This window comes from Vulpes vulpes, chromosome 9, assembly GCF_048418805.1.
Source record: "Vulpes vulpes isolate BD-2025 chromosome 9, VulVul3, whole genome shotgun sequence".
Taxonomy (NCBI): Eukaryota; Metazoa; Chordata; class Mammalia; order Carnivora; family Canidae; genus Vulpes; species Vulpes vulpes.
The window spans coordinates 71,094,164-71,116,494 of record NC_132788.1 but is presented as its reverse complement, the minus strand read 5'-3'; the positions used below and the strand labels follow the sequence as shown (position 1 = coordinate 71,116,494).

General features: G+C 35.7%; 1 protein-coding gene across 4 annotated transcripts in view; it reads right to left on the bottom strand.

Moving 5' to 3' along the window:
• The window catches only part of CNTN3 (contactin 3), a 326,552-nt gene that overhangs the window by 35,050 nt on the left and 269,171 nt on the right, over positions 1–22,331 (bottom strand). For 3 of the 4 annotated variants that reach the window (XM_072720423.1, XM_072720422.1, XM_072720421.1), the window contains exons 14-16: positions 2,649–2,766; positions 1,630–1,788; positions 1,381–1,530 (exon numbers count right to left, since the gene is read on the bottom strand). In XM_072720423.1, the coding sequence (XP_072576524.1) occupies positions 1,381–1,530; positions 1,630–1,788; positions 2,649–2,766 (427 nt within the window). The remainder of the gene's footprint in view (positions 1–1,380; positions 1,531–1,629; positions 1,789–2,648; positions 2,767–22,331) is intronic. The other variant, XM_072720424.1, reaches the window with a different exon arrangement.

Sequence of the window (22,331 nt, the reverse complement as noted above, 5' to 3'; positions counted from 1 at the left end):
TTTCTAATGTTTGAAGTAATTTGATCAATGGTACATTATACATGTGTGTATGTGTGTATTATGTGAAACATACATGCAATATATATATATATATATATATATATATATCTTTGAGGAGCTCACCAAATAATTTAGATTTACATGAAGTTATCAAAGATTCAAAATATCTCAAACAATAAAAAACTGCCTCAGTTCAAAGGTCAATACAACAAGGGAAAGTGATTCATTGGGAATGATGGAAAAGGCATCCAGCATAAACTTTTAACTTGTGACTGTTTCACAGTAGAGATATGATTGTTTAACCAACATTGACTTTACCTAAAAAAATGACCTAGACTCAACTCTTCAAATTTTGTTAGGAGATATTCTTTATAAGCCTCCATAGGCATCAGAATCTTTGCTTACACCAAGAACTTTATGCTTAGTAAATTCTATGACACAACTAGAATAGAAGTTCCCTGACTGGGTGTCTTTGTTTACAGCTGTATTCACCATATCTAGAAAGTGCTGAGTACACAGTAGAAACTCCTTAAATATGTGTTGCATTAATAAATAAATGGACTACAAATACCGGCATGGTTCCCCTATTTCTCATGATTCCTTCCATAAATATCACCTGTATTGTCCTGAGTAAAAAGGCATCATTAAAATTACTGAAACATATTCCATGACTTATATTTTGGCTCGTTCCTAAAGTGATGCACTAGCTACACTTCAAACATCATTTAAATTAATATTAATTAAAAGGAAAGTCTATAGATTCTCTCAGATGCGTCAGTAATGTGATACTATGTACATTTCCTAATTTTCAGTTTCAATGTTAGGATATTTTTAGAATTATAAAAATAGTCTTAAAGTTAATACTAACAGTTGACCCAAACATCAATGTTAAGAATGATTCTCTCTTATTCTAATAGTCGAGAGGTCAAAGTATTCCTAATCGTCAGTTGCTTGAGCTCATTCATGGAGCTTGGTGGTGAAATGAGATTTCCTAGCAGCAGAACTCCCAAATGTCATTATCCTAACAATTTGTCAATGCTTGTTATAAATGAAAACAGCATTTCCCCTGTTAATAGGGTGAGTGTGTCAGATAGTAATTATAACCTTAAGTGACAAAAACATATTCACTCAACATGCAGTAATGAACGCTGATGATGGACTGAACTTTTGGAAATGTCACATTACATCAGAATCACTTACACGAGTGTCTTTTGACAAATGCCATATGGCCAGTTCTGCCATTAGATAGGTCAGATAATTGCAACAATGGATTATTGAGGTTGCTCCCCTGCTGGCCTGGAGACCAAGGCTGAGAGAAATGGAAATACACACCCAGGGAAACCTATTAAGCCATTTTACTCATAAAACAAAAACACTAACCTGCCTCTTCAGTTCTTACTTTTTCTGAGGGTAAACTGGGCTCTCCACCTCCGATTTTGTTACTGGCTACAACCCGAAATTCGTATTCCACCCATGGATTTAACTCGACTACAGTAGCTGTGTGTGTTTTTCCATCAATGACCTCAGGCACTAAAAAGGAATATATCAAAGAAATAACAGTCTGCAGGTCTTAGCACTGACTTAAAATCCATTTTTATGTACCAATGGCATTTGCCTTTCCCCCTTTACCTGTTGTGGCAGTTTGCCAACCCACGGAGAAAGGTGTCCTTGCCTGGACAGAATAGGATATAACTGGGCTATGATTATCCGTGCCTTCTTTCCAAGAGAGTTGGGCTGTGGTATCTGTAATTTCATCTACCTTCACATTTTCTGGTGGTCCAGGGGAACCTGAGGAAGGCAAAAATGCAAATGGTAGGTAGCAATTCCATAAATATCATCCTTTACCCAAGTGAAGAATGTCACATGATCACTTTAATATCAAAAACTGATCCTAATTTCAAAAATACTTAGGGAAAAAGGATGTTGGCCTACCAATACAACTACCACTTTTTCTTTTTGACATTTCTCCCGTCTGGACATGAGTCAGTAATTTCAAACTCATAGTATTCTTGGGCTGCAAATGATGCTCACTTTTTGAAGTTCTCTGTTCAGCAGGATTCCTACACCTTTCCAAATTCAACATACTTTACTTCTGGCCTGATGCCTTCTCCTTTCATCTATTGGTGCACCACTGTAGTTTCCAGTTTGCCATCTAGAGCTGTTTTATTCTATCCCACACTGGTCATTTTTCAGCCCAGTAGCAAATCAGCACCTTGGACAGTACCTCATATTGGCAAATTTTCTCAGGCATCCTGGATGATCCTGGTTTTTTGGAACTTGTCATATACACACTATCACTATTGTCTTTCATATTAAACACTATCACTGCATTAATGACATGCTCAAAAACACATCAGCGTGGCAGCAGCTGTGAAACACTTATTACAGTGAGAGCTATTAGAAATGCAGAGTTGAGATATTTATGTCATTGAATTAGCACTCATCCTTATTGTCATATTCTCTGGTATTTTGGAGCAGGGGGGATCAAACCAATAATATAACTCGCATGTCCATATGTGGTCTCATGGTTTTTCCTCCAGTAAGGAATCATCAATTAAGATGTAAGATGTAAGATTAAAACAACAACAACAACAACAACAACAACAACAAAACAACAACAAAACAACCACGGAGGCATTAATGTCTACCTCTTACTATGAGGTCGGCAGCAGATGAAACACTGTCCACCCCCGTCTGCACCATACACACATATTTTCCACTGTGTTTCAGCTGAATGTTTCTTATCATTAAATCGCCAGATGAACTCTGTTGGAAAAAAACAGGTAATGAAAAAACTGTCATTCTGAAAACACGAAGAATCTTGAAGGCTGTAGCCAAAAACACCACTGGGATGAAACCCATGTTTAGAAAGAAGACCAAGGTGGTTCAAGACTATAGATTGCTACAATGAAATATATGGAAATAAAAACAAGTTAAAAACCGTACATGGCTGCAGACATAGATTTCTGTAGCTAAATAAATGACAAGCTTTCCTCTGGGCATTTATGGCTTCAAAAATAAATAAGGACAGAGATTATGCTCTCAGAGTCTATTTACTTCCACTAGGGTGACACTTCTTTTTATATCCACTGCTCAGCACTGGCTCAACTCCTCTCTGGTTCCAACCTCTATGCAATTATCTGCCTGAGAAGAGGAGGGAAGCATTTAGGTATCTGGTGGGAGATAAATACAACAGGACAAGAGGATTACCATGGTTGAAACACTTTTTCTGAACACACTGGAGCTTAAAAAGCCTAAAGCTGTTTAATTCTTTCACTACAGAATTTAGGGTCTGTATGAACCCCTCAATAAGAAGAAATTAAAATACTTTAAACGCTCAAAGTAGCAGCTGTCCATAAAGACATTTGCTGGCATCCTCTAGCACTAATTAATGGAGCAAATGTATTTCTAAAAGCTCAACTTCAAATGGTCCTCATTTTAAAAGAATGTAAAATCTTGTTCATAAAATTACTTATTGGAAGCCAAGCATTAGTAAAGATAAGGATGAAAATAAAATGATCTGGAAAGCAAAGCTCTTTGAAAAAGGATCACTGACTGAAACATCTCTAAACTGGTACACAAGAAGAAGCGATAGTGTTCACCTTATTAATTAAAAGGGATAGTTTTATTCTTGGGGTTTCCTAGTATTTTTTAAAGATATTTTATTTTATTCATGAGAAACACACAGAGAGAGACACAGGCAGAGAGAGAAGCAGCCTCCATGCAGGGAGCCCGAAGTGGGACTCAATCCCAGGTCTCCAGGATCATACCCTGGGATGAAGGTGGCGCTAAACCGCTGAACCACCGGGGCTGCCCTTCCTAGTATTTTTTAAAAGGTGGATTCCTCTACCCTACTTTTAGGCAATTTCCTAAGATCTCCTACAGAGTAATTCCTCAAATATTGCTTACTAGTCTTTAGATTCTGAATGGGTTATATATTCTCTGTTGGTCAGATTCTGTGGCTTTTGCCTGAATGTCTTGAGTACTGGGAGAAAGCAGATGTGAAGTGATTGATGGCTGTAATTAAATGATAATCCAAAAACTGTTAAGTTTGCACATTTTACTTTCATCAAGTTGAACTTTTTTCTTTCTCTCCCTCTCTCTTTCCCCTCAGGGTTATTTAGAAATTTATCCCCAGGACAAAACTTTCAATGCTTGCTGACCTTTAGAAACTCTTCAGGTTTTATAAGCTCCATATACTCACAGGAGGTTGATTATCATTTCTATAGAAATCTCTTATTTTCGGGGAAGTAAGAACTGTTACTATTAAATTCCATCAAGGCGTTGGGTGAGTTATTATTCTTCCCTAGGTTTATTTGCTTATTTTGAAAGCAGACCAGTAAAAGAAAATTGGAACTGGACTTTCTTTATGTCCTTAGCCACATAAATACATCTTTTAGGTACATTGGCTGGTTACATTTGTTGAAAGAGTAAGACAGTAAGAGACAGATATTGGATGTGTCATTTCTTTTCACTGATAGTATGATGGATGAAGAGAGAAGAAACTTAGTTAGCTCATGTCAAAATGAAACCACCTTCCTGAAAAAAATGTTGTGAGGCTCATCATCAGGGGAAATCTAATTTTTAATTATCTTTTTACAATGTAGAGTGGAAAAGGAAGCAATTAAATAAGACATGTAGACAGTAGGAACCACTGATTTTTTTTCAGCACTAACATGAAGTTGAGTGGATGATTACATAAATGGAAAATAAATTTTAGCAAAATTTAGAAAGGATGCTCTCTTTCATTTCTGTCTCTTTCAATAAAATATATTTGTATTATTCCTCTTCAATTGCTTTTTCTCTGTAACTGTATCTATTCTTTTAATGTTCAGTACACAGACTTAAGATTCATCTTAACCAAAGTTCATTGAGTGCTTGTCATGTTGGGTTCACTCAAGGACACAGAAGTATCTCATACATGGTCTCTGCCCTCTAGACTGAAAATTCAAGTCGGGTAACAGATATATACATGTTAGATATCTGTTAACAAGTTACAGTTAACAAAAAACAAGTTATTTTTATAAATTTAGAAAGTTTATTTAATGGTTATATTTATTTGTTTGTTTACTTATCTACAAATGACACGGATGATTTGTAGATAACTTCAGAATAAATAAGACAATTTCAAGTCCTGCTGAGGATGTGGAGCAATCAGAACTCATTATGCTAACAGGAGTATAGATTAGTACCACTCTTCTGGAAAACTATTTAGAAATACCCACTAATGCAGGACATATGCATAATCTATGACCCAGCCTAAGTATAAACCCTACAGAGATATATGCACGTGCTCACCAAAGACACTTACAAGAATGTCTGTAGCAGCACTATCCACAATAGCTAAAAAATAGAAACCCCCTAATCACTGTCACAATAAAGTGTATGAATTAGTGGAATACTCATTTAGGGAAATACTATTAGACCATGAAAATGAATGAACTATAACTATAGATCAACACAGCTGTCTCAACTTCAAAGATATAAATTGGATAGAAAAGAGCACATTATGGTAATCTATTGTATCACAAATGTGGATTATGGTTGCCCTTCAAAGGATGAGTAGTATTAGGATGAAGCACCATGAAGACTTCTGGAATAAAGGTCATGTTGTTTCTTGATTTCAGTGCTGGGTACTTGAGTGTCTGCATTTTGTACATATTCATTGAGTCATACGCTTATGATCTGTGCATTTTTTTGGTAGAATATAATGGCTCTTAAAATGCAGTTTTATTACATACAGCTATATGTTTAAACGCTCCACCCTAAAAAGGACCACAGGCTAGAAGTGGTCAAATAACATGATTATAATTCTAAACTCCAAATTTTTTCACAAGAATGAAACATTTACTAATAATAGTTTAAGTGATTATGCTATTAATTAGAACATCCTGTAATTTCTTATCAAGATTGAACTGAATATTCTTACACATTAAAAAAGATAAAACAGGAAAAGACAATTCCTAAGGAAAGTTTCACTTATCTCAAACCAGTTCTTGTCCCCATCAGTTTATTTTTGTTAACAGTTACAGTATAGTTAATTGCAGATTAACTGTGATCAAGGCAAGAGAAGAGGTGTGTCCAGAAAAACACAAGTAAAATTAGTAAACTATAACTCAGTAAAGCTGAAAAAATTTGTCAAAATGTGGTAAAGCAGTACTCAATAGATTATTTCTCAACATATCAATAAAATTGCATCTATTATTTAGATATATTTAGATTCAAGTAAAACTTAGAAACATTAAAGTTTTCAAGTATATTCTTAGGAAAAAGGTTAATTCTTTGAAAAGCAAATAGCTTGTAATTTGTTATCTATTAAATTAGTTTGTTAGTATTTCTTTGTACTGTTTTCCTAAACTCTCCCTCTGCCCCCCTTCCCTCAAACATAGGAGATCAGAACTGGGAAGAGGTACAGTCAAAGCTTCAGGTTTTTTGACACTTCCCCATCCCTATTTCCCTTAAAAATCTCCCTCTCAAAACATAACAATGCAATTTCCAATCTTTCCCTTTTCAATGCTGCTGACCAGAGATTTACTTAGAAATGGAGCTTTAACTAGTAGGTCAGGCCTATTCAGATGTCTTACACAGGGAGTTTAAGGAGAAGGAGACATTTCCCTAAGTTCTATGAATTTAGTGCTTTCTGAAATTCCCTATCTTTTTAAAAGTATGATAATTCGTTCAAAACTATCTATTAAGCATCCACCTGTACTTTAGTTGCTGGGGATACAATGGTGAAAAAAATAACAGTCCATATGTTCATGGAGTTTACAGTTGAAAGACAGGCATTAATCATATGACTACAACAAATCAATGTAAAATTATAATGTAATAATGCAAGCTCAAAGTACAGAGAGGAACCTATGATTTTCTGGAGTTTCGGTGAATTGATAGTTGAGATGAAATTTGCAACGTGAATACAAGCTATATAAAAAAAAGAGGGTTATAAAAAAATGGTTTATACTAGGGCACTTAAACATATACAAAGACCCAAAGGCAGGTGAGAACATGGTCTATTAGGGGGTATGAAGGGCAAAGGCTATCAAGGGTATAGTTAATCCATTAATTGTTCATCTGTCCCCAGAAAACATAAAGTTCATTGTAGATCATTTCAGGTTCATATTTACACCTTAATGACAATAACATTTTGAGTTTTTTTCTATTTAAAAAATGTTAAAGCTTCACTAAATTTACTTGATTATCCAATTATTTGTTTATCTAACCATATAGATGTCTTCCTAGAAAAAAAAACTCCATTTCCAGAACATGTTACAGGTATAAACAGTAAATGGATTTATAAACCAAATCATCTTTGAAATAAATGCTAAGGGAAAATTCAGTTTGCATGAAATGAAGTAGAAGAGGAGCTTATTAACATTTTCCCTATATTTTCTTAGGTGATGATGCTAATGGAATTTTTTATGTAATTTAAAAACTGTTCTGCCCTGGAAAAAAAAAAGTACATGATGTGATAACCCATGCCAGGTGAAAATAAATAAGCAAACAGATCATTAATAATTATAGGTAGGCTGAAAGTACACTGTGATAACTACCATATGCTAAAAATCAAGGAATAAAATAAACCTTAGAACTCAGGAAACCTCTTGAACAGTGCAAATGTAGCATAAACTTTCAGTATAACAAATTATCAGCAAAAAGTAATTCCCTAGTAAGCACTCTCAATGTAAATGCTACTGCTGGACTGCCAAGAAGCATAATTTTCCAGTTTAAGGAAGGGGAAAAAAAAGCCTTTGATGGCTATTTGGAAGGCAAGGTTGAATAGGTGGTCCTCCTCCTTTTTGTCACTTTACACAGCCTGTTATTGCATAGATTCCAATATTAATCATTCGTTCCATCGCTGGGTTGCCTTCTAAATCCTGATACTGCAGGTAAATCATATGAGGTGCCTTGAAAACAGTCAAACCTGCTGGTTCTGGAGGAAGGAATCAGCTGGTCATGTTTTCCTCTGTGAAGATCCCTTAAGGAATTGCTGATAGACACGTATTTCTGACCAATCAAATTAAAACTTGCCCCACCCCCCCCATCAGCCCAAAACAGCTGCAGCAAGGTCACGTCCATTACAAGCATACACTGCTCATACAAGGAACAGGAATAGTGAGCCCCCGCTGAAACATGAAAAAAGGTCCTAATAATAAATATTTAGTCTTAGTTTTGTTGTCATTAACAGCTTCATCTGAAATTACCCAATGCTCGCCTGTCTGAATGGGTGATATTTAAAGGCAGGTAATATGGAGTTTATTAATATCAAAATTTGCTTGATATTCTTTGATACCAATAAACTGGAATAATTGCTTCGTTAGTGAATTGAGAGTCCTGGCTTGTTCCATCATAACTGGTTTTGGAAGAGGGACTCATAAAAAATGATAAAGACTCAGTCCAAGGTACTTGGACTTGCCATAAAGGTATCAGCTTTTCTATTGCAACATCAAGTTCACATTAGCAAATTGGGACTTTTCTTTTTTTTCTGGGACGTGGTGTGTTGATGGAGTATCTAACTAAGCATTTGAGATCTCAGAATACCTAGTCTTTGTTCCTACCGTAATTTTAACTCAGTGTTTTCTAGTGACTTCACTCAACAGTTTTGTTTTGCCATATCCTAGTACCGAGGAGTATTTATTTTTTCTTAAGATTATAAACTTTCTTAGACTTATATTTATATGGAAATTGATATGAAAAGTGTGTTTTCATCTTAAATGGAAAGCTGCTGACCAAAAATAGTGACCTGCCAAAATGAATATAGTGAGTAGAAAACAGTGCAAAGGGACACTGTCAAAAATAATGTAAATGGATGTTAGCTGGACACTTCCAAAGTCTCTGAGACTGAGACATTTGTTCTCTTTGTTAAAAGGGGAGACTGACAAGTATTAAAGAACCAAGAGTGACAAACCGAATAACATATCAAACCGTGTTCCTTGATTTAACCTAAATGATTCAAAGAAAATTAAAAATAGATACTTCATTCTACCTTATTTAATATTGTCTATGGGTACATGGTCTGTGCCTTGCAAAAACATGGGGTGATCCAGTTCACTACACCCAGCAGTTCTCAGTGCTGGCTGGATAATAAATTCACCTGAAGAGTCTTTTTAAAAAATACCAGAAATTCGTAGGCCACATCCCAGAATAATAAAATCAGAATGGACTAGAAAATGGAGACCCTCTACCTGACTCTAATGAGTGGTCTGGGTCAACAATCATTACACCTCCTGAGATTCTCCATTCTTCATCTTCATCCCTTTTGGACATAAAAGGCTCTAAATAATCAATTGCTCATTTGTTTCCCTAACCCTAAAATTCTGCAACTAATAACTGCATGAGAAAATCATTAAGTTAGGCTGTTACTGATGGGCTCATAAGCTGAGAACAGCAATCATATACATATTTTAATCATAGATTATGGGTGAGAAAACCAGTATTTGTGAAACAGGTACTGTAGGTCAACCACAAGGCACATTTCCTTGTAATTAGACTGCCTTGGTATGCTCACTATAATTAAAAAAACAAAACAAAACAATAGATTCTGAAATAATTCAACACGCTGATAAATTTCTATAGATTCATCCAGAAACTGTTTAGTCAATATGCATCACTCTAGGATTTCTCTGGATTTATGGGACAATTTTGACACAGAATTACAGTATTTCAAGTCATGAAAGACTACCCTGAGTAAGAATTTAACTTGTGGATCAGATCTCTCTCTCTCTTTGTAAATCCTTATATCAGAAGCTAAAAATTTAGTGAAAGTAGATTTGTCTCTTGTAGAATGAAAAGACTAGCATAGAAGAATAGGAATCCATCCATACACAGGAATAAAAAGTTGTTTCATGGAAACTTGACCTAGTGGTGCCAAATGTGTTATGTTTACTTGTAGTTCCAATTGCTATTGCTATGTGATTAAATTACCCAAAAGTTAGTGGCATAAAATAACAGTGATCATTTATTCTACTCTGGATTGTATAATTTGGGCAGAGATCAATGGGGAGAGTTCTTCTTGGTTATAAATCTCATCAGCTGGGGTGGCTGGCAGGGGACTGGCAAGCCCATTTACACGATTAGCAAGTTGATGTGGGCTGTTGGCTGGGAATTCAGCCATACCTGTGGGATGGGGACTTTAGTTCCTCTTGAGGTAGGCCTCTCCACAGTGTGCTTGGGCTTCCTCATATTATGGTGGCTGGATTCCAAGAGGAATTGTGCTGATGGAACAAGATAGAAATGCATGCATTTTTATGAGCTAGCCTTAGCAATCACATAGCGTCACTCCTGCTGCTCTTTATTGCTCAAGGCAGTCATAAAGGACTAGGTTTCAAGGTGGGAGGTGTAGATTTCATGACTCAGTGGGGAGGAGTATCAAAGCCATTCCCAAGAAGAACATGTTGAATAAGGGATGTTATTATAGCAATTCACAAACATGATTGGCTATGCTCCTCCAGATCTCTCTGTACGTGCAATACTGCCTATTTTTTGGGTAGCTGACCTATATGTACTATATGTAAAATGGTTCCTTCATCCTCTGCCTTTTCCTTGGGTCTCTCCCATATCAGGAGATCTGAGGGAGAGAGAAGTTTGGGGTATTTATTCACCAAAATTTATCCTTGCAAGGTTGTTTTGAGTGGCTACACCGAGGACCCAAAATAGGTTAAAAACAACAACAAGACAACAACAATCCTTGCCTGGACACCATTCCTTTCATGTTAGTAGCCTGTGTATGAGTCAGGAAAGGACTTCTAAGCAGTCATGGAGGTTAAACTTATGCCTTCTCCCAGGAGAACTGCTTGGAAAAAAATCTCACTGTTGATTACAACAGCAAATCAATGTATTCCAGTGGTTTTCCTAATACTTCAGAAGTACAGATTTTTAATCTCAATGTCTTATTGAAGAAGATTAAGAAAAAAGACTAGGTTTAAGGTCAAATATGCCTAGAGTTAGGGTATTTTTCTGGTAAAGAGTATGATCTAAAATTTTAGAGTCAGCATAAGAAAAAACAGCATAAAAATCAGTGTTTACAGTAATAAAAAAACATCTAAAATTTCTGATTTTTGAGTCTAAAATTTTAAATTGCCCTAAAGGAACCATTTATTCTTTACTTTCTTATTTAGGTTCAGATCAATTAAGTGGCATAATTAAGTATTACATCTCGCAAAGTAGAATGATTTTCCTTCTGAAATTGGGACATAAAATCTAAGCCAGCATGAACAATTACAACTCAATAATAAAAAGGAAAATAACCCAATTAAAAAATGGGCCAGTCACCCTGGCTTTTGGTTTTTAGGCAGCATACAAGCAGCTTTGCATCACAGTCTGTCCTAAAAGCAAGAAAAAGTTGAACGAACTGAAAAATCAACAACTCCTCTTCGACCTGGCACAGAAGTGAGGTCATAGAGAAAAATCACTTTCTTCAAAACTGGAAAAAAACAAAAGGTAAATACTGAGAATCCTAATTTCCTGGAGCAGAAACCTTCCTACGAGCCAGCAGTTGGGTAGAGAAATCTGAGCATCAATTGAGGAATTGCTGGAGGGTCAGTGTGTACAAGCTTGAGAGCTACAACTGCAGGAAACCCAACCATAGGTGGCTTCTGTGGGTTGTTCCTCCAGGAGTTCTGCAAGGTCCTTACAATGAATAGAGGAGAAAAATCCCCCTATGTTTCTGGCATGGGAAGGGAATAGGAACCATTTACTATTTTGAAATAAGCCAGAGCATTCTGTTCTTAACAAGGTCTGGTTTCAGTAGCAACTATTTTACCAGAGCCTTGCTGGTTTTTTTTTTTTTTTTTAATCAGAGACAAACACTACTTCTGGGAGAAAGGGAATACCCAAATTCAGCTCCCTCTAGCCTTCAACATGGGGGAAGGGAAAAGGACAACTTCAAGAATCTCACCAAAGAATGAGACCTAAGAATGCTCTCCCTCCGCCCACACTATACACTATAGTAGTAGAGGCCAATTTACTGTAGTTCTTTTCTCCAAGTGCACTGTCTGCTTTTCAAAAAAAATGACAAGGCACATCAAATGGCAAAAAAAACATAGTTTGAAGAGACTGAATAAGCACCAGAACAGGCACCAGGTATGGCAGGAATGTTGGAATTATCAGACCAAGAATTTAAAAGAACTCAATTCATATGCCAAGGGATTTAACGGAGAAAGCAGACAACATGCAAAATAGAGGGGCAATGAAAACAGAGAAAGGGAAATTCTAAGAAAATGAAAAAGAGATGCTGGACATCAAAAATTTTGACAGAAATGAAGGGTTTTGATGGAATTATTAATAGACTAGACATGGCTGAGAAAATATCTCTGAGCTTAAGGATATGACAATCAAATATTCCAATACTGAAAATAAAGGAGAAAAAGATGAAAAAAGAGAATAAAATATTAAAGAACTGTAGGACCACTACGAAAAGTATAATATACACTTAATGGGGATATCAGAAGGAGGAAAAAAGAGAAAGGGAAAAGAAGTAATATTTGAAACAAAAATGACTTAGAATTTCCCCCAAATCAATCTCAGATACTAAACCACAGATTCAATAAGCTCATAGGAAATCAAGCAGGATAAATGCCATAAAACTACATGTAATCTTATCATATTCAAAGTGAATTTGATTTTATATATATATATGTATACATGAAATAAAAGAAATGATACAAGGAATAGGAGGAAAGAATTAGGAATATTATAAGATACTTGCACTACCAGTGAAGCTGTACACAGTTATTTGAAAGTGAAATTGGGATGGTTTTAATATATATTGCAAAGAGAGGCATTACCTAATGCTAAAGTGGTTCAATATTCCAAGGCATAGCAATCATTAGAGTATATATACCTAAAAACAAAAAACCAAAATACATAAAGGAAAAACTTGATAAAACTATAAGGAGAAATAGATGAATCCACTATTATAGCTGAAGAACTTAAAACCTAGCTATCAAAATAGATCCAATAAGAATAAATACAGTAAGAATATAGCACTATCAATCAACTGGATACAACTTATACCTATAGACTTCTTCATCCCACAACAGCAGATTATACATTCTATTCAAGCTCACATAGAGCATTTACCAAGAAAGGCCACATTATCAGCCATAAAACACACCTTAATAAATCTGAAAGATATCTTATAATATCTGCTCTCAGACCACAATGAAATTAAACTAGAAGTTGATAACAGAAAGATAGATGAAGATGGCTAGAAAATCCCCCAACTACTTGATATTAAACATCATACTTCTAAATAACACTAGGTCAAAGAAAATATCTCAAGAGAAATTTAGAAATATTTTGAACTAAATATAAATGAAAATATAACACCAAAATTTGTGGGACATAGAGACAGCAATGCTTAGAGGGAAACTTTCAGCACTGCATGTGTATATTAGAAAAGAAGGATATAAAGTCAATAATCTAAGTTTCCACTGTAAGAAACCATTTAAAAAAGAGAGATAATTAAATCAAAAGAAAGCAGATGAAACGAGAAAAAATAAGATTAAAAATCAATGAAATTGGAAACAGGGAATCAATAGAGAAAAAGCAATGAAACTAGAAACTGATTCTTTGAAAAGATCAATAAAATCGATTACCCGTGGTCAGGCTAATTAAGAAAAGAAAGAGAAAACACAAATTACAAAATGAAAGAACGGGTGCCACTATGGATTCTATGAACATTAAAGAGATAACAGAAGGATACTACGATTAATTCTGTGTCCACAGTATATTTACCTACATGAAATGGGCCAAATCTCTGAAAGTCACATTCTGCCGAAACACATACAAGAAGAAACAGACAAACTTAATAGAACTATACTATTAAAGAAATTTAATTTATAATTAATAACTCCCCCAAACAAAAGCAAAAGATCTGATTGGTTCACAGGCAAATTCTACCGAGCACTTAAGGAAGAAACACTAATTCTCTATAGTCCTTATAAGAGATAAAAGCTAAGGTAATATGTCCAAACTCATTTCATGAGGTCATCATCACCCTAATTAATACTGAAATCAGACGAAGATATTGCAGAAAAAGAAAACTACAGACCAATATCTCTCATGAACAAAGAGATAAAAATCTACAACAGAGTATTAGCAAATCAAATCCAATAATGTATAAAAATTTATACAATACAACCAAGTGTGATGTATCCCAGTTATGTAGGGCTGGTTCAATATTTGAAAATCATTTAATATAACCTATCATATCAAGAATCTGATAAAGAAAAAAATTGGAAACATGTCTATTCATGTTTTCTGCCCATTTTTATTTTATTTATTTTTTTTAATTTTTTTTTTTTTTAAATTTATGATAGTCACAGAGAGAGAGAGAGAGGCAGAGACACAGGCAGAGGGAGAAGCAGGCTCCATGCACCGGGAGCCCGACGTGGGACCCGATCCCCGGTGTCCAGGATCGCGCCCTGGGCCAAAGGCAGGCGCCAAACCGCTGCGCCACCCAGGGATCCCTCTGCCCATTTTTAATTGGATTATTCATTTTTTGATTGTTGAGTCTTATAAGGTCCTTATATATTTTGGAATCTGACCCTCTATTGGATGCCATTTGCAAATATCTTCTGCCATTCTATAAGTTGCCTTTTAGTTTTGTTGATTTCTTCCTTTTCTGCGCAGAACAAACTGATGGTAACCAGAAGGGAGAATGGTGGGGGTATGGGTATTGGGGGCCAAGGAGGGCATTTGTGATGAGAATTGGATGATATTTGGAAGTGGTGAATCACTATATTGTACATCTGCAACTAATATTACACTGTATGTTAACTAACTGGAATTTAAATAAAAACTTAAAAAGGAACCGGATGGCTCAGTTGGTTAAGCGTCTGCCTTCGGCTCAGGTTATGATCGCAGGGTCCTGGGATTGAGCCCAAAGGTGGGAACCCTCTCTGCGGGGAGTCTGCTTCTCCTTCTTCCTCTGCCCTTCCCTCACTTGTGTTCTCTCTCTGTGTCTCAAATAAATCAATAAAATCTTAAAAACAAAAACAAAACCTTATAAAAAAAGAAAGATCATAGCATCACTTCTGCCATATTCAACTGGTAATACAAACCAGCTCTGGTACATTGAAAAAGAGAAAAAAAGAGAAAAAAGAAAAATCACATGATCATATCAAAAAATGTAGAAAAAGCCTTTGACAAAAGAAAGAAAGAAAAAAATCTATTCATGATGAGCACTCTTAACAAACACAGAATGAGGGAAATTCCTCAACTTGATAGAAAACATCTACAAAATACCTACCATTAACATCATAATTAATGGTTAGAAACATAAAGCTTTCCTGATAAAATAAAAAACAAGTCAAGGATGTTCCTTTTCATCACTACTAGAAATCCCAGTAATTCAGTGAGACAAAAAAAAAGGGGGGGGGGGAATAAAGGTTGGGAAGAAGGAAAGTAATTTGTTTTTTTTTCCTTAGATATGAATATCTATGTAGAAAATCAGAAAGAAGCAACAAAACAAAATGCCTAGAACTAATCAGCAATTATAGCAATGTTGCAGGATACAAGGTTAATATAGAAAAGTCAAATGCTCTCCTATCTAACAGTAATGAACAAGTGAATTTGAAATTAAACACATTACTATTCAAAAATGAAATATTTAGGTATAAATCTAACAAAATATATATAACAACTATATGAAGAAAACTATAAAACTCTGATGAGAGATATCAAAAAAAGAACTAAATGGATCACAATAGATACTCTCTGTTTATAGGAACATTTAATATTGTGAATGTCAGTTTTCCCCTACTTGATCTATAGAATAAATGCAATCCCAATTAAAAAAATCCAAGCAAATTAGGGTATGGATATGGACAAAGTGACTCTAAAGTTTACAGGGAGAGGCAGACGACCCAGAATAGCCAACTCAGTATTGAAGGAGAAGAACCAAGATGGAGGATTGACACTATCCAACTCCAGATTTAATAACAGTAAGGGCAGATTCAAGAGTGGAATCCCATTATGCACTAAAATAACAACAAATAACTGATGCCCCTTGCCCAGGGAAAAAATCATCTCCTAAGTGACACATCCCCCTCCCCTTTTTTGGTTACACTCTCCAAAGAACAAGCGTTTCAAAGTTTTCTCCATATCTGTCTTCAAATTCCCACAGCTTGCATATCACATTCAACCCAGGAAAAGTTAGAAAACTCTTAAGAAAAGCAGACTGTTTTTTTTAAATGCTGTTTTATTTCATCAAGGAGCACTGAGTTTTTATGATTCTTTCCCTTTCTTCTCATCCATCCCTTCCTCCATCCACCCATCCACCTACCCATTAATTTTAACAAACTACTGTAGCTTTATTTAGATCTTGCATACCAATACAAATTATTAACGTGTATTTTACCATAGAGGGAGTTTTATGTCCCATTTTGTATTTTCTTGTCAGCTACCGCTGGCACATAAAAAAGCTTTACTTTGTAAATTTGTCCTTATCTAAGCAGTTGATTGACCTCTCACTCATTTTTAAAAATTTAGAGTTGGGGATGCCTGGGTGGTTCTGCCGCTGAGCGTCTGCCTTTAGCTCAGGGTGTGATCCCAGTTTGGGGATCAAGTCCCACATAGGGCTCCCTGTGAGGAGACTACTTCTCTCTCTGCCTATGTCTCTGCCTCTCTCTCTGTGTCTCTCATGAATAAATAAATGAAGTCTTAAAAAAATAGTGTTGGTACTATTGGATCTTGAGTAGCCCAGATATCATTTTGTCCTCAAATGATGGTAACTTTGCTTCCTTATTTTCAGAGTTAAATCATTTATTCCTATTTATACCTCATTGTATTGGTCCAAACATTTCCAAATGGTTTAAAATAGTTGTGTGTTTCCTTTCTTACTGCTGATTTAAGCATTTCCTGGTATTTCCCTTTAATGACATTTTTTTGGGGGGGAGTATTTTTTTGTTACTATAATAGGTCATTAATTTTATTCAATGTCTTTTAAGTACCCACTGATAATAATGTGATCTATTTTATTATATTTATTGATATGATGCATGTACATTGGTTAGAATATCCCCCTGTAGGTTTTTACTGGGTAATTATCATTATTTTAATATAATGTTGAATCTCATTTGATAAAATGTCGTTTAGGTTTTCATACTATATTCATGAAATGAATTTATATCTACTAATTATTTGCTAACCTGGCAAGCCAGGTTTTGTTCTTAGTAGCATGCTAGCATCACAAAATAAATTGAAAAGATTTTTGAACTTTTTATGTTGTCAAGTAGCTTATATAACAAAATATTTATCTGGTACCTGAAAGCTTAAAAAATTACCAATAATGGTATCCCTGGGTGGTGCAGTGGTTTAGCGCCTGCCTTTGGCCCAGGGCGCGATCCTGGAGACCCGGGATAGGATCCCACATCGGGGTCCCGGTGTATGGAGCCTGCTTCTCCCTCTGCCTATGTCTCATCCTCTCTCTCTCTCTCTCTCTCTCTCTCTCTCTCTCTCTCTCTGTGACTATCATAAATAAATAAAAAAATTATTAAAAAAAATTACCAATAAAATTATCTGGCTCTAAAATTATTTTTTTGGGTGGGTTTATTGATTTACATGTTTTCATACTGATTATCTACTTAGGTTTTCTAATTCTTGTTAATTTTGATTATTTCTATTTTCCCAGAAATTTTCCATATAACTGAACTCCATTAAATACATATGAGTTGAATGTGGGATGTTCTGTTTTTAATATTTCTTTATCTGTTATAATCTCTTTCTCTTAGTTTTTATCTTTATTCTTCACTGATACATTCTAGAGATTATCCAATGCTTTTCGACATTCCACCTATCCCATTTGTTTTGCCATCTCCTTTGTATATAACAGTTTTGCTATTTTTCTTTCCTAAGTTTTACAAGGGTATGAAAAGGAATGTGTATTTTCTATTCGTATGGTAAATTTTTTATATGTATCTGTTTTCTTCCATTATAATAGAGCATCAAAATGGTCTTTTTCTAATTTTGGCAAATTGATCTGTTGGCGGTTAAAAGAAGAGCTCTCAAATACTGTATACCAATTTCGTTTCTCATTTTTCTCTTTGCTTTTGACTTCGTATATTTTAATGGTATATTATTTGTAGTACTATAGTTTATGATTATTATACCTTCATGATGGAGCAAACTTTTTTCAAAATGTATTTATTTACCCTTTTTACTCTTGAGATTTGCCTTGAATTATTATGATCTTTTTACAAAATAACAGTTATTCTCTCTTTTGTGTTGCATTTGACTGATAAATATTTGCATATCTTTTCACTTATATCCTTTTATTTATAGCTTTGGTTTTTGTTGTAACTCTGATATTTTTATGGGATTAGTTCAAGTTACTTACTTGGTTTGACTTCCGTCAGTCCTCTTATCAATTTAAATCTTACAGGGTTTCCACTAGGGGTGGATTTGGACGATTCATCTTAAACATTTTATTTGATGAACACAGCCCTGGGGTGCCAATCACACCTTAAGTAGAAACAGAGCCTCTATATGCCTGATTGAGCAAAATGATGAGGTAGGGGAAATAAACTCAACTTCAATGGTTTTTTGCATTTCCCTTTTTCCAACAAGCACTGCAGAATCCTTGTTTTTTCATCCCTAAGCTCCTTAGTGAGAAAAGTTGGACTTCAGGCAAGTATTCAAGATGAATAATAGTAATTTCTTTGGTCTAATCACCACTTTTATAGAACTCCTCCTGAGTATATTCTCTTATGATCATTCCAAGTCAGATGATGTTTTGGATGTGGACAACATATAAAATTTATAAGACACTCCTAGTGAGAGATGCTTAAAAACTCAGAGTATCGCCACAACTAGTGTTTGGAATGACTGCTTTGCCTCAGATCTGCATTTAAAATGTATATATAGGGGCATATGGGTGTCTCAGTCAGTTGGCCACCAAACTCTTGATTTTGGCTAAAGTACTGACTGATCTCCAGGTTGTGAGATTGAGCCCGCATTGGGCTCAGTGCTTGGGTGTGGAACCTGCGTAAGGTTCTCTCTCTCCCTTTCCCTCTGTACCTTTACCCCTCTATCTTCCTCCCTCTTTTAAATAAATAAACAAATAAATAAATAAATAATAAAATGCACATATAACCTTCTTTTAGACATGGTTTTGTATTATAAAAGAACTGTTATTTTCAAACTTTTGGTCCTCATACCCTGATAATTCTACGAAACAAATCAAATTAAAGTGACCACAATTGTGTTATTGTACACAAAGGATTACTTTCAGAGATACTCTTTTCTACCACTGAGAGCTGGGAAATGCATCAAGTCCCGAGGCTCACAAGTAGCTGCCATAACAAGAGTGAGCCTGGGCTGTGGGAGATAAATCATACTGAAGTCAGCTACTCAAATGAATGGCAGTCACTGCTAAACCAGTCACCGCTAAACCTCTTATTGCTTCCAGTGACTTTTATCCACACACATTCTAATTCATCATAGATCCAATTCCACAAAATGTTTGTAAAGCTGTACAGCTTGGCTCTATACATTCTTCATTTCTAAAGCACCTGCACCACATCAAGTTTATCAAAGCATATCTATTTAAACACTCATTACAAATATACTGAAATTTTGGTATGTTTTGGTTTGAAAGTTTCTATTTATAGGGAGCCCCATCATATAATATATCTAAGTCCAAAAGGCAGCTTATTAGGTAAGTCAATATTGTCCTTGAGTGGGCTAAAAAAATTATATTTAAATTGCTAGGCCCCAGATACGTAGGTACCAGCTAGTAATGTCTTTTGTTTCTTTTGAACTTTGGGCTATTATCTCTTTTATCCTGATAGTAGAAACCAAGGTATATTCAAAAGTAGAAAAAGATGTTTTACTGGAGTTAATGACAGAATCTCTCTCCTTTCTCCCTCTGTTATTTATTTATTTATTTATTTATTTATTTATTTATTTATTATATGCTGACTGGGTACATGGATAGGAATTCTGTTGGTTAACCATGAGTATAAGAAAATGCTACTGTAGGGGATCCCTGGGTGGCGCAGTGGTTTGGCGCTTGCCTTTGGCCCAGGGCGCGATCCTGGGGACCCGGGATCGAATCCCACGTCGGGCTCTCGGTGCATGGAGCCTGCTTCTCCCTCTGCCTATGTCTCTGCCTCGCTCTCTCTCTGTGACTATCATAAAAAAATTAAAAAATAAAAAAAAAAAAAAGAAAGAAAATGCTACTGTATACATATTGCTGAGCCACTGTCTCTTCAATTTTCTTTTTGAGTGGGGGGAAAGGCAGAGGGAGTGGGAGAGAGAGAATCTTAAGCAGGCTCCATGCTCATCACAGAGCCTGATATGGGCCTCCATCTCACAACCCTGAGATCATGACCTGAGCTGAAATCAAGAGTTGATGCTTAACTGATGGGGCACCCAGGGACTCCAAACCTGTGTCTCTTCTTATAACTGCATATACATGAAATTATAGTGCATATATATACATATATATATAAATATGTACATTCATACCTACATACATACGATTATATATATAGACATATAGACATAGTGAAATGAAGAGATAAGAGTGTTCCAGAAGAGACCTATGTGTGCAAACTCTCATGATGGGAGGGAACATGGCAAATATTGAAAACTGATGTGAAAAAAAGACCAGAAAATGAGGGAAGAAAAGTTAAAAAAAGTAAAAGAAGTAAGTGACTTACCCATTGCATCATCCAGTAGCAACAGAACCTAGACCTCATATGTACCTGAACACAAATTGCTCGTTTTTCCTTAACTCACAACGTGCCTACAACTGAGATTTGTGTGATACACAGTGGGCTTAAACAGAATTCTTTTACTGCTGATTTATTTATACAACTTTGATTCATCTCATGGGCACAGGCTTGTCTTCGGAACCATAGTTCTCACCTGTGATATGCCAATTTGCTTTAGTCACTTGGTTTAACAAGCTTTTCTGAATGTATAACTGTGCAGAAGCCTGTGACTGGCATGATGTTCAAACATACACAATAGATCTGATCTAAATTGTTAGGGCATTTTGAGCTTGTTGGTTTTTCTCAAAAGGTGTGTGTGTGTGTGTGTGTGTGTGTGTGTGTGTGTGTGTGTGATTTTTTTTTTTTTACAATAAATGAATAAGTATCGAATACTCAGTGTATGGTCCAATAATACCCTCTCGTATAGTCCCAATGACAACTTAACTGGTTGAGTTAAAAGCTCTGAGTTAGATTTCCTATTTTTAAATTACTCCTCCCCCTTTAAAAACAGGGTTTTTACTATCCACCTCTCTTGGCAACATTCTGACATATTTTGCTGCTTTTGAAATGAGGGGATATAACTAGGAACATACTGGATAAAAGAGAAGCAGACTTTTCTAGGTATTAATGTGAATGCTGTAATGACTATACAATCAGAGGACAAGACTTGTGTGATTACCTTCTCATGCAATGGAAAACCAATCTACTTAATTGCCCGTGCTTAAGGGTAATGTCATCATGTCTGGCTTACTATTTTATACTGATGGGAGAATATTAAGTTACTAATGGCACAAGTCAGTAAAAGGATTCATGGGCCATGAACTAACATCCTAGAAAACGAACAGAATTGGCAGGTGATAGAATTTATGAAATGTCATGTTTTAGATATCTGACTCTGGTAAAGAGATAACTTTATAATTTATGGAGGACCTATATGTAAGGCAGAGGCAAATTATATTAAAACCTCAAATATTCTTAACTCCAAGCTCCTCTTACAGAAAGCAGTAATCTAGCTCAGTCTAAAATGAGCACTTCACTAAGAATATTTGATGAGGAGTGTCTGGCTGGTTTAGTCAGAAGAGCATGCAACTCTTCATCTTGGGGTTGTGAGTTTGAGTCCCAGGCTAGGTGTAGAGATGACATAAACAAACAAACTTAAAATAAAAAGAATGTTTGACATCCTCTCCCTTTTCACGAACTAGGGGTGGTGGAAGGGGGGAGGAGGGCGGGTGTTGGAGGGGAATGGGTGACGGGCACTGAGGTGGACACTTGACGGGATGAGCACTGGGTGTTTTTCTGTATGTTGGTAAATTGAACACCAATAAAAATTAATTAAAAAAAAAAAGAATGTTTGATAAATATTAAAATCAAACTACTTTGGGTTTTGGGATGCCTAGGTGGCTCAGGTGGTTAACTCTCTGCCTTTGGCACAGGTCATGATCTCAAGGTCCTGAAATTGAGTCCTGCATCAGGCTCCTTGCTCAGCAGCGAGCCTGCTTCTCTCTCTGCCTGCCGCTCCCCCCGTTTGTTCCCCCCGCCTCTCTCTCTCTCTCTGACAAATAAACAAACAAAATCTTGAAAAAAGAAAAACTACTTCAAGTTTCTAGTCTCTCA